The sequence below is a fragment of the Dipodomys ordii genome, unplaced genomic scaffold (genome assembly GCF_000151885.1).
Source record: "Dipodomys ordii isolate 6190 unplaced genomic scaffold, Dord_2.0 Scaffold85, whole genome shotgun sequence".
Lineage (NCBI taxonomy): Eukaryota > Metazoa > Chordata > Mammalia > Rodentia > Heteromyidae > Dipodomys > Dipodomys ordii.
The window spans coordinates 3,777,518-3,790,870 of NW_012267301.1; the positions used below are offsets into that span (position 1 = coordinate 3,777,518).

The following is a 13,353-nucleotide window of genomic DNA, read 5'->3' on the forward strand; positions in this document are numbered from 1 at the left end:
TTACTCCATTCTTGACACATGAGATGGGCACCTGTCCTCTGCCTAATCACCCCAGGGCTGGCAGCTCAGCTCTTCTGAGGGTGTCCACTGTGTGTCTGGACAGTGATGGCTGTCACACCATCTTTATGTGGACCAGAGGCCTGACATCCTGGAACTCCCTCTATTCTTATGCAGTCAAGAATAATCTGCTCTTTCCCACCAGAGCTGTGTTCTTTCAAGTAACCAAAGGCACTGACATTCTTCTCTTGTTTCTATCTCTGTGTCTGTCTCTGTTTCTCTGTCTCTGTCTCACTCTCTCACCCTTCATTCCTTACACATCACTTGATACTGACGGCCCACAGATCTAGCTCACTCCCAAGCTCCATAAAGACAGGCACTGATACTGGCTAATGACATAATTCTCTGTCATTTCAATAAAACTTAATACTTGTAGATTTCCACATTCCAGAATAAGTCCTATCCCTCTAAGTTAAAGTGACATATGTGAGATGAAGTTTGTACCTTGAGTTCAAATTTTTAGGCATTACCCCAATGCAGTGGCTACAGAATGGACTGAGGAAAGAGTCTGAATGTCTTCCTTATAGTTAGGCTAGTCTAAGTAATGGGAGTATACCCAATAAGTGGCTGTTATTATTTCATATTCTCATGTTTTTATTTCCCCCACGTCCTATGCTTTGTCCAGTCTCACTGGAAGCAAGAACCAATATGACCACCATGGGAAGTTCCTGCTCTTTCCTTGAGAACTTTGTGATATCTCTTTATATGGTTTTTTTTCCCCATAGTACATTATGGGACTTCTGTTTGTACTGGTTTATATTTATCTCCATCTTTTTCTCCCCTTTCTCTTTTCACCCTGAGCCACTGATGGAGCCACGGCACATCCCATTGGGGAGCTTCTGGGTCAGCAGGGTCAGGAACCACACCCTGTCCTAAGTTGGGTCTCTGCATAGCCAGCTGTCCACGTCTTATATGTTCCTCTCTCTTCCAAAATTACCATCTTCAGCTGGCAGAAAGTACGACTACCACCTGTGTCTCCCAAATCCCCTGCGGTATTATTGAGGCTTCTGAAGATCCTGGGAAGCCATTTTTAGTCTAGTTAACTATGTCATTTCTTCCACTATGGTCGGCAAAAATAAATGGGATTTGTGACTCACGTCAGGGCTCTGCATTGTTTCAGGCAATGTATCCAGGAAGAAGGGGCCCTTCCCAGTTAGCAAGTCATACATCTGGTATCAGGGTGTTATCACCGTGTCCAGATGGGCAGACTGCTGGTCTCATGTCTTATTATCTGTATTACTCTGGGAGTGATTTATGCTTGTGGAGTCTCAGTTTTCTTCTCTAAAAGATAATTACTCTGATCTCCCTGATAGAGTTGCTATGATTAGATGAGATATTTTGGAATGGAATTCTTAGTACAGTGCCTAAATAGTAATAACCAATGCTGGCAGAGGTGCTGATAATGCTGGTAGTGATGGTGATGATTGGGAAGGTAACAATGGGATGTTGGCGATGCTGCTGCTACCACTATTGATTCTTCTCTGTGAGATCTATAGGGAAAAATTTCTTTTCCCCTTGATCTGTCCTCCTAATAGTTTCTGAATATTCCCTTTAGTCTCTTTTGAGTAAACACTGCTTTTTCAGAATCTCTATTACCCTTCAGGGATAAACTTCATTCTCTTCTAGCTTAAAAAAAAACACCTGCTATTTTTTTTTTTTGATACAGGATCTTGTTAAGTAGCCCAGTCTGGCCTTGAACTTGTGGTCTTCCTGCCTCAGTCTCACAAGTCACTGGAATTACAGGTGTGTGCCACCACACTCAGTTTGTCCTTTGCCTTTTGTGGGATACAGTTTTCTTTGTGATTTTTCAAGTGGTTTTGTTTTCATCTGTTCCTTGATAACACAAAAGACATTCAACATACTCTCTACTCAGGAAGCCCTGTGCCTTTGCAGTACAGACAGCGATCGCCCTTGAAGGAAACTTCTAGGAAACATAGGCACCAGGGACCCATGGATTAATGCCTTTAATATTTGAGAGCAATAAGCAAGATAAGCCATGATCCTTAGCTCTCCCCCTGCAGATTGCTGGCATGCTCATTTGTTCCCCTTCACTCACTTTCCCTCACCCCTTCTAGCTTGCTGTGTGTCTCTGTCTGTCTGTCTGCCTGCCTGTCTCTGTGCTTCAGTAAGGCTTGAACTCAGGGCCTTACTTAGCTTTTTTAACTCAAGGATGGTTCTCTCTCTCTTGAGCCAAGCTCAGTTTTGAACTTTTTTTTGGTTATTAATTGGAGGTAAGAGTTTAATAGACTTTTCTGCTTGGGGCTGGCTTCAAACTACGATCCTCAGGTCTCAGCTTCCTGAGTAGCTAGGATTTCAGGTGTGAGCCACAGGCATCTGGCCTTCCTCTAGCTCTTAATAAGAAAAGCAAAGCAGGGATATTTAGAGCCCGTCTTTGAGTGCATGCTCACATGTAAGACTCTCACCCAGCTGAGGAAATCTAATACCTGTCAGAGCGCCCCCCTCCCCCAATTCACATAGAAACACACAGCACACCTGAGAGAAACCACACATTTAGGAATCTTACTCAGTGCTCCTTCAGTATGCTTTCTACCCTAAACCTCCATCCTATTAACACCCCACATTTTATACTAATAGAGTATTTTACACACTACAATGTATCTGAGCTTAATTCCTGTAGACTAATATAATTGCTTTCCACAACACTCTTGCGAGAATAAGACATTCCATCCTTCTTTCATAGCAGGGAGGGAACAGTACTGCACTGGATCATGCAGAAGGTTAACAGTCTGATGATTGCAGCAAGCCTTGCTCTACTGCTCATGTATGGACCCATTGTCTCTGGGATCTTCTGCAACATCAGCCACAGGGCCACGGTCCTCGTTTGGAAGGTGTTTTCAAGGAATTAGGCAGGACAGCAGTGCATGCCCTTGGACATCTTCAGATAAGAAAATAGTTCTTGAGCATGACCAAAGACACGAAGGAAGTGCGTTGCATATTTCAGGACCAGAGCCCATTTAACTGAAAGGAAGGGCAGGCAAAGGAGCGTGTCTTTCCGCTGTCCCTCCCTTCGGCTGATTACAGCTGGGTAGACTCTAATGGAGCCCCTGGGAACCAAGCCCTGCTGACTGGAGGTGGGCTCTGCTCACCCTCCTTGGTTTGATGTGGCTTCAGGATGCTGACTGTGCTGGTGCCATGGTCATCAGCTCCCTGCACCTGTGCTATGTTGCTAATGGGTTTTCATTGATTCTCTTGATGGGGACCAGCCAGGGTGTCATATAACATGAAAGATCACTGGAGCCCAGTGTGGCTCATGGAGACCCAGGAGGCTGAGCATGCGTGTCTGCGGGCGCATGCACTACCTACAGCTCCACAAGGGTATCTGGGAACAGAGATTTATACGCTGCGCGTGCTTGAGTGGAATGGACTCCTCAGATCAGGAGGACTGCTCCAAGGCACACTCTTGGTTTTTACGTTTCCCTTAAAGCTATGGTTTGGCGATGACATGTAACATTATTATGGTATGGCAGACCCCTCTCCACCCCCATTCCCAGCTAGCATTCTCAGTCTTAGAAATAGCAAGGGAATTACTCAGGGAGCTTGCTACCAACATCAGCTCTCACATTCAAAATCCCTAGAGGTTCAAGGTAAGCCCCCAAATCTGCAGTGTTGCAAGTAAAGCTGACAAAGTGGCCCGTGGAACTCTCTAACAAGTGCTGTGAAGGCCTGTGGTTTGCGCCCAGGGAATTCCCCATTTCCTCTTCTGTGAGACATGCTACAAATTCTTCCTTAATGGATTTTTTTTTAATCAAAATTGAGAACTAACTGCTGGGTATTGGTAGCTCATGCCTGTAATCTTTGTTACTCAGAAGTCTGAGCTGAAGATCTTGGTTCAAACTAGCCTGGGCAGGAGAGTCTGTGAGACTCTTATCTCCAATTAACTTCCCTCCCCCTTCATAAAAAACAACCACAACAAAAATACCCCAGAAGTGGAGCTGTAGCTTAAGTGAGACAGAGTGCTAGCTTTGAGCAAGAAAGCTCAGGGAGGGGCTGGGAAGGTAGCTCAGTGGTAGAGTGCTTGCCTTGCATGCATGGGGCCCTGGGTTCAATTCCTCAGCACCACATAAGCAAAAAAGAAAAAAGCCGCAAGTGGCGCTGTGGCTCAAGTGGTAGAGCGCTAGCCTTGAGCTGAAGAGCTGAGGGACAGCACCCAGGTCCAGAGTTCAGGCCCCACGACCGGACCCCCCTCCCCCCACAAAAAAAGAAAGCTCAGGGACAGGGCTCAGGCCCCGAGTTCAAGACCCAAGACTCTCTCACATACACACAATATTAGAACTATTGGTGACCAAATCTTTGGTTAACCCTAGAGTGGTACTCTGGGGCATAAGATCAGGAACTCAGCTTGTTCCAGAAGAGACCCATCTTAAGGGCTCAGATACAGGCACAAGCCTTCACTGCTTCTAATCAGGCAATCTGCCTTCCCTACACTGTGCTGTGGACCTTGTATGCCTAAGCAACATGACAATTGGGCCATGGTTCAGAAGTCTTGCTTCCTTCCATGCCTGCAGGAGTAGCTGGCTGTGCCAGGTCAGGAGAAACTGAAGAGACAGTGACCTGGAACAGGGAGCTGCTGGGGAGAGGACTCACGGCTTGGTCCCCGGATCTTGATGGGCTTACTGCTGGTCATGGACTGGGAGCATGTCTGGCACACACATTCTTTACCACTGAAGGTCACCTTGTCTCCAATGGGGAAAGGCTTCCTGGAAGAGAGATGAAGAAAAATGTCAGTGCCTGCTCTTGCTGACCTGATAATGTGTTCTGAGCAGCACTCTGACTTCTAGGGCAGGCGGGAAGTTCAACTGTTCTGTACCACAGAATGATCTGATTCCACTGAAAGGAATGGCAGGTAAGGAGGGAGCTTTCCCATTGCCTCTCTCCACAGCTGATTGTGGCCAAATGAAGTCTCAGTTAGGGACCATGAGGTCAGCACTGGAGGCTTATGAGCGGCTTGTATTATTTGACTTAAACATTGCAAATCACGTTGCGCATCTGTACTTATACATCTCAGCTGGAAGAAGAGGCTCACTCCTCACAGAGCTGTTACCACCTTTAAAAAACACATTCTTCTTCTTATTCTATTATTATTATTATCTCTAAGTAGTGTACAAAGGAGCTGTCATTTAACAATGAATAATTTGTGAATACAAATTCCTTGATCAGTGTCACCCCTTTTAGCATTCTTACTCATCCCTTCCCTCCCCACCTTTCCCCTCACTTGTCTTAATTTTGTAGCATGTATATCAAATTATTGCCTCCCCTTCTTCTCCTCTTCATCCCTCTACACCCATTCCCTTTGACCCCACTCTACCCCTTTCAAGCACCTGCAACCATGTTCACTGCAGCACTATTCACCACAGCCATGGTTATAGAATCCGCTCAGTTATGTTACCTCAATGGACAAATGAGTCAAAAAAATGTGGTATATTTACACAATGAAGTTGTGTACATCATCCATTAGAAAGAATGATATTGTATCATTTGTAAAAAATGGAAAGTCGGGAAAAATTATGTCAAGTGAAGTAAATCAGGCCTACAGAAACAAAGGATGCATGCTTCCCCTTGTATGTGGAAGCTAGATTTAGCTTATAAACTTAAAAATAAACATGTTGGGTGTTATGCAAGTGTATACAAATGTATTAATTGCAATTTGGTAGATTCAAGGGAGAACTCAAATAGTGTAATTCCTTAGAAAGGAAAGGTAAATAGTCCCTCTTCTTCGAAGGAATTTTCCGTCGGTTTGCCCTTTCTTCATATATTAAGAATTCATTTTTAAAAAAGGGCTGTGAGTTGAAGCCCAACGACTGACCAAAAAAAATTCATTCAACTCCAGACTCACCAACATTTCTTTCTTTTCACTACTCATTTATCAAAATTCTTTTACCCAATAGGAAGACATAGGAAAATATCTTTTCCTCTGTCTCTGGTCTCTGTCCTTGTTCAGTTCCATAGTTCAGGGGTCTCAAGCTCACACCGCTTTGCCTTTCCAGTGAAATTACAAGCCATCTGCAGACTCCTCAGTTACATTGTTTATCTGTGTTTGCTCCTGCAGTGCGGGACACCTGCCATATGCACTCTGATGTAACACTTGACAAAGATTTCCAGTGTCTGTCTGCTTTCCTTGTTTTGGCAGCATGAGACTGTGCAGGGAACCTTGGGTAAGGATTTGGACATCTTAGCCCTCATTGTGGCCTAGCCACTAGCTCATGGAGATATAGCATGACCTCAGAGAGTCATCTTAACTCTATGAGGTTTGACACAACTCATCTTGTACCATATGGACCATTTGAGCTCATTTCTGATGGGTCTGAGATCCCAGGAACCAGTGCCCAAGTTGTTTTTCATTATTACTTTACTTTATTGTTATTATGGAGGTGATATACAGAGGGGTTACAATTATATGAGTCAGGTAATGAGTACATTTCATTTTGTACAGTGTCTTCTGTTCATTAACTCTTTCCCAGTCCCTCCCTCCCATCTCCACCCACAATCTGTATGGCTCACTTTCATGTGTCCAGCGAGCTCTACTGCTGCACTTTTCCACCCTTTTACCTTCCAGTTCGGTACCCTCCTCCCAACCCTTCTGAAGGTATATACTTGAATGCACCATACATAAGATAAAGAAGACAGAATCATCAAAAACTAAAAACTAAAAACTGAAAATAGCAGAGGTCTCTTGTTTCCATATCTTGGAGTTCATTTCAATATGGATGTTATTTTATATAAATATGAAGAGGCACGTAGGCATTGCACCTTTGTGTTTCTTTCCTGAGAGTATCTTCTTTTGATCTCCCAGTGTCCATGTTTTAAGAAACAGATGAATGAATGAATGAATTTCCACTGAGTGGTTATATTTTTACATATACTGCCAGTAGTCTCAATCAGAACAATGAAGTTTGTTGAGATTGGTTTGGGAAAGCAGAAATGGATGACCTAGAGTAGTGGAAGGGGTAAATTTAATCAGGTACATTGCATGTTTATGTGGGTATGTTCAAGTGAAAGTCCCATTATAACTAATTGATGTTAATAAAAAAATAATGAAAAAATTACAAAAAGAAACTCTCTTTGGTTGGTTACTCTAGTTGATAACAGCCAGTGTTTATTTTGTGGAGATAATAAATGAACCTAATTCACGTATAAACCCTTTATATATACACACACATATATATATATATATATATATTCCAATCATGCTTTATTTATGACTTGATCAGAGCTGGCAAATAAATTTTAACATATTTATGGGCAGGGCTGAAGTTTTCTTCCATTTTTTTTCATTTCCTTAATGTGATACTTGGCATGCAACGGACCCTTAATGTACATTTGCTAAATTAACAAGAGATTGAAATGTTGGGCAGGGTTGAGCTCTCTACCACCAGGGAAGTCCTTAGAGAAGAGGGATGACTCCAGTGATAATGAAAAGAACAGTAAGAACAGGCACACTGCTAAGTGCAAGCACTGAGTACCACTCACTGAGCTCAAGTCCTTGCATGCATCATCAACTGGATCTTTGTGTAAACCCAGTGAAGGGGGGCAGTAGTTTTGACTCTCATTATTGATAGGGAAACTGAGGCTTTCAGAGATGGGGCCACATGCCAGATACAGTCTGTAAGTAGGAGAGAAGCTACAAACAGGCATCCTTGTATCACCTGGGGCTGAGGGGTCTAGGAGCCTTGGGCAGAGTTCTAAGGGACTAGGATAATTGTTCTTTTGGAGGCTTCTTGGTGGGAAATGGGAAGCTGAGTATGGGGCTGAGACCTTTGCCTTGCTTCCACCAGAGAACGAAGTCGTGGTTTACATTGGACTGCACATAGCAAAAAGGACTCTGCTGCTAGAAGGTTTGAAAACCACTGTCCTGTCGATTCTTGTAGTTCCTAAGATCCTGGTCTCCAGCATAAGCCCTAGAGCTGCCCAGGGAAAGTCATGTCTTCCCATTTCCCCAGGCTCACTCAAGGAGAGGCCGCACACCCTGCCACCTACTCACCTGCACAAGCTACACACGAAGCACTTGGGGTGGTAGGTGCACACCCTGCCACCTACTCACCTGCATAAGCTACACACGAAGCACTTGGGGTGGTAGGTGCGGCCCAGGGCAGAGATGACTTCCCCCGTGATGAAGTCCCGGCAGCTGTCACAGCGTGTGCCATAGAGTTGCTGGTAGTCCTGGGTGCAGATGTACTCCTGGTTCTTGAAGAAGAAGCCTGACTGGGCCAGGCCACAGCCACACACTTGGGGAAATCAAGAAGGAAGAAAGGGTAGACTGAGTGTAGGGGCAGTCTGAGGGCTTCACTGGGGGGGGCCCTGGTGGTTGATTTTGCTATGAGTGGCCAGAGAGTTAGTTTAAGGAATCTATACATCATGATCAGAAAAGAAAGGCATTGTTTCTTCCAGGGAAACAAATGGCTCTCAGGGACAACAGAACTCTAGCAGTCTCCTGAACATATCGGTCCAGCTAAAGCCAGGAAGGGTCAGTCAGGAAGGGGGCTGGTTAACAATCAAAAGAAGTTGAAGAGAAGCTCCTTTGATTCTGTGGTCAGCTCCCCTCATACAGAGACTGCACTTACCAGGAGATGGGTAGCTTGACCTCCTACAGAGATTGCCTTTGAGAGGGAAGAAGCTGGCCAGGCTTCATTCCAGGAAATCATTCCAGCAGAGAGTTACAGCTTTTATGTACATTCATAAATAGGTTCCATGGTTTCTGACAGGTTTTCTGAAGATTTTGGCTAGTTCAGCATTCTCAAGAATGAACAATGGGGAGTTAGGCATAGTAGCACATGAGTGTAATCCCGGCACTACGGAGGCTGAGGCCCGAAGACCGTGAGTTTAAGGCTGAGCTATATAGCAAGAATTTATCTCAGAAAAGAATCATCAGTGGTGGAGCAATCAGGAAAATAGTTTCCAAGCTTGTAGACTGAAGGAACCAATCAGGAATTGAGTGACATCACCCAGTAAATATTACTTCATCATTAACAAGATAAGTTGCTTTGCAAAAGTAAGCAGGTCAAAAGCAGGAGAGATTTCCCAGTACATGCCAGACATATTTTGTAAGTGTTTGTTCACTTTTGTGGGCCAGAAGCAGGCTTCAAGGGCCAAGCTGAGTGAAGAGAAGGCAGGTCCAGTGGTCACGGCAGGATAGTAAGAGACACAAGTGTCTAGGTATGCAGCTATTTTACTGCCACCAAATCTCTGAGTGACAGTGAACTTGGCCCTCTCTTTCCCGGGGTCTCTAATCACTTCTATACAGGCTGAGCTTTTCAGACATGATCTCTTGTGGGTCTCTGGGAAGAAGAGCTTCCTTCAGTGCTAACCATGTGTCTAAACGTTTCAGTTCAATGTGAAGTCTTGTTCAGGGCCCCTGATGCCACCTCTGTGAAGAAGCAGGGTGGTGGAGATGGCACTGGTGGGAGGTGGGGAAGGGTAAATCTTTCAGCAAACATCATGAGAATTCATCATACCAAACAATGCCTGATTTCAGAAGCATGCAGAACAGGAGAACTCGCTGTTCTGAACCTGCAGGTGGTAAATCAATTGTTGGGTCATGGCCTACAACCTCATTGGAAACAGCTCCTGTTTTTTCCCTTCTTTTCTCTCCTTTGTTTTCCCTGCCAATTCCACCCCCAGGCCACCTCTCCCAGTGGGAGAAAACCAAGAGGTCATAAGAAAACCTGGAACAATCAGTTCCTCCATTTCCCTCCCAGAAGCTGCAGGAGGAAGTTTTTGGTGGAAAGGATGTAAAGATTGATAAGAATCTCAAGGGATCCTGGAATACAGAGAAGAGCATGGGATGGAGGTATGTAGCAAGCAGGACCAGATATATTTGAATTTGTGCAGAACCAGGCATTCAAAGACAAAACCAAACCAAACCAAAACCCAAGAACGGCCACAGGGTGTACTGTATGAAACTGGTGGGAACTGATGCACCCAGGATAGTCTTGACTGTATGAATCAAAAAATAAAGTCTATTAATTTTTAAAAAGCAGACCACATAATTGGACAACTGGAAATGACAGAGATGCTTTACAAATAGAGATGCTTTGCAAATGCAGAGTGGGGTACTCACGGTAAATATGAGAGCTTGCACATGATTCTTGCCTGCTCCAGGGTATTAAGGTTGCAATCCTGAGTTCTACCACTCAAGTGCTCCGTGACTTTGACAAAGTTACCTCCCTTCTCTGGAGCTCATTTGCAAAATGAGGATGCTAAGATAGTAACGAGGACACATCTGGACAGGAGGGTCTGGGACTCTGTCATGGAATTCTGTTGATTTCCAGCTTTGAATCAGACTTGATTTTAGGACATTTCAAACTCAGAGGCCGAAGGGTCCCAGATATACAACATCTTAATTGTGAAATATACTATGCATAGAAGAAATATAGAAAATATAGGCATACCGTTTAAAGAATAAGAAAATATACATTCATGGGCCCACTACCAAATTTGTAAACTAAGACATCCCAGCACTATATAAGCTTTCTTTTTTTCTCCCTGAGAGTTCCTCCTTCCCACACAGTCTCTAATTGTATGTGGGCCATCCCCTTGCTTTTCTTACGGTTTTACCACCTATGATACTATCCATAAGCAGGGTACTTTGTTAGGCTGGTCTGTGTCTGGATTGGTGGGCGCTTTTTTCACTTACTCCTCTGTGCTTTTTTTTTTTTGGGGTCTGGTCGTGGGCCTGAACTCTGGACCTGGGTGCTGTCCCTCAGCTCTTCAGCTCAAGGCTAGCACTCTACCACTTGAGCCACAGCGCCACATCCGGCTTTTTTCTTTTTTGCTTATGTGGTGCTGGGGAATTGAACCCAGGGCCTCAGACATGCAAGGCAAGCACTCTACCACTGAGCCACCTTCCCAGCCCCTCCTCTGTGCTTCTTGACACCCTCTCACAACCCTGTGTTTGAGATTCACCTAGGTTGTTGTCTGAAATGCAGTTCATCCATGTTATCTCTCATGCTGCATTCCATGTAAATCACACTTGACGTGTGACCATGGTGAGGATCATTTAACATCTCAGCTGCTTGCTTTTTCGGAGGGCTTGTATAATGCTATGAGCATTCTTGTATTTGTAAAGGGCTGGCTGCTTATTCCTAGTTCTTTTAAAAATTACATTTTCATTGTGGAGGTGGGAGGGAAGGGATGGTAGGGGAAAAACAAAGGAGGTAACAATGCTCCATAGGAAATGGACTCAATGCCTTGCTCATGTAACTGTAACCCCTCTGTACAGTATTTTTAAAACCGTACAAAAAATTACATTTTCATTTCATCCAATCCCTATTGTCACCAATATTAGGGTCATCTGACTAGTCAACATGATGCAGGCACATGATTTCTTTTTTCTTTTTCTTTTTTTACATGATGTCTTCATTGTCAGTTAAAAGTTTTATTTCCCTGATAATTAGTGAAATGAGAATCTTTTCATGGGTTTATGGGTCATTAGCATTTTCTCTATTATAAAATGCTTGCTAAGGTCTTTTGCTGATTTTCCTTTTTCTTTGAGATTTGTAGAAATTCTTTGTGTTCCTTAGAAGTGAATCATTTTTCAGTTGTTAGTACAAACATCTTCTGTAATTTGAGGCTTGCTTTTTACTTTTTAAAGTAGCATATATTAGTAATACCAGGAACTTTTCTTGTGATATTTCCACACATGAATCCTCTGCACAATGAATGCTGATCAACTTCACCCCTTTTAACTCTCCATCATCCCCTTTCCCTTCTTAAAACATCTTCAGCAAGTTTCACTATTCTATTTTCATCCAGGCAAATAAACTGCTCTGACCATATTAATCCTCATTTTCCCTCTTCATTAGCCCTCCCTACTCCTACTCCTACCCCTACTCCTACTCCCTACTCCTGACCATCTGACCATCATCAATCCACCCCTCCGACAGAGCTGATTTTACATTCCTATCAGTCTTTACCTTTCTCTCTTTCTCTTTCTTCCTTTCCTCCCTCCTTCCCACCCCTTCTTCTTTTTCTCTCTCTCTCTTTTTCTCTTTCCTTCCTGCTTCTCTGTCTTTTTTTTTGAGACAGGATCGTATTATGTGTCCCAAGATAGCTTTGAACTCAATATTATCTCACTTTCACCTCTCCTAGTGCTAGGATTACAGGCATACACCCCTGTGCTTGGTGAGAACATAATTTCCTTCTTCTTGTGGTATTGTGAATGAACCAAATACTTCAGGTTTTAGTTGGTCCAATTTTTCATTCTTTTCCTTTATTATTTACATCCTCTGGATCATATTTAATAAAATTCTTCCCTACCATAAAATTCTAAAGAAGAAATTGTCTATATTGTGTTTTAAAGTTCTATTGTTGTTTTTCACATCAGTGCTGTTGCTCCACCTGTGTCGGACATTAGTGAATGGCATACAGTAGCCATCCAATTTCCCATGTGGATATTTAATCATGTCAGTGCCATTTATCAAACACTGCAATTGTTCCCTACTGATCTGCAAAAAAAACATGTTTCCGCACATGTGGAAGAGTGGTTTTTGCTTCTATATTCAGTTCTCTTGGCGTATTCATCTGTCCTTAATCCAAGACATACCATCTAATAGCTTATACAGTAACAGTAAGTGATGGGATCTGGCCGGACAGGCCTCTTGGCTCTGCTGCTGTTCTGTAGGATGTGAATGATCTCTGGTCCTTTGCCAAGTAAACAAGTTTAACTGAGTTCTTCCTTTCCATGGGAATTTTTTTTTCCAATCCTCCTTTCTGAAGCCAGCATTCAACTAGTATTCTTTTTTTCTCTTTTTTAAAAATAAATTTCATTGTAAAGATATTATAATGAGTACATTTCCTATTGAGCATTGTTTCCTCCTCCTTTGTTTTTCCCCTACCATCCCTTCCCTCCCCACATCCCCAACTCTTCTCCCCCCAGGGTGTAAAGTTCATTTTCTTTTTTTTTAAATTAAGATTTTTATTATGAAAATACTGTACAAAGAGGTTACAGTTACATGAGTAAGGTAATGAGTACATTTCTTATACAGTATTGTTTCCTCCTCCTTTGTTTTTTCCCTACCATCCTTTCCCTCCCATCTCCTCAGTTAAACCTCCCAATCCCCCTCTTAAATTGTAAAGTTTGTTTTTTGACATAGTATCTTGTACATCTCATTGTTGCAATGGGTCCACCTGTATCTCTATTTAAACAATTTGTTTTTTCCCTTCCCCCCCCACAAATTATATCAACATCAAATACAGTGAAAACAGGGGTTATACTGTGGGGGAGGGACATACAAAGTGGCAAAAAACAAAAACCACAAAAACAAACTTTACAACTTTGGT

General features: G+C 43.2%; 1 protein-coding gene across 2 annotated transcripts in view; it reads right to left on the reverse strand.

Annotated features, from left to right (window-relative positions):
* The window catches only part of Ablim3 (actin binding LIM protein family, member 3), a 127,596-nt gene that overhangs the window by 54,391 nt on the left and 59,852 nt on the right, over positions 1-13,353 (reverse strand). For both annotated transcript variants that reach the window (XM_013025499.1, XM_013025500.1), the window contains exons 3-4: positions 8,117-8,300; positions 4,663-4,775 (exon numbers count right to left, since the gene is read on the reverse strand). In XM_013025499.1, the coding sequence (XP_012880953.1) occupies positions 4,663-4,775; positions 8,117-8,300 (297 nt within the window). The remainder of the gene's footprint in view (positions 1-4,662; positions 4,776-8,116; positions 8,301-13,353) is intronic.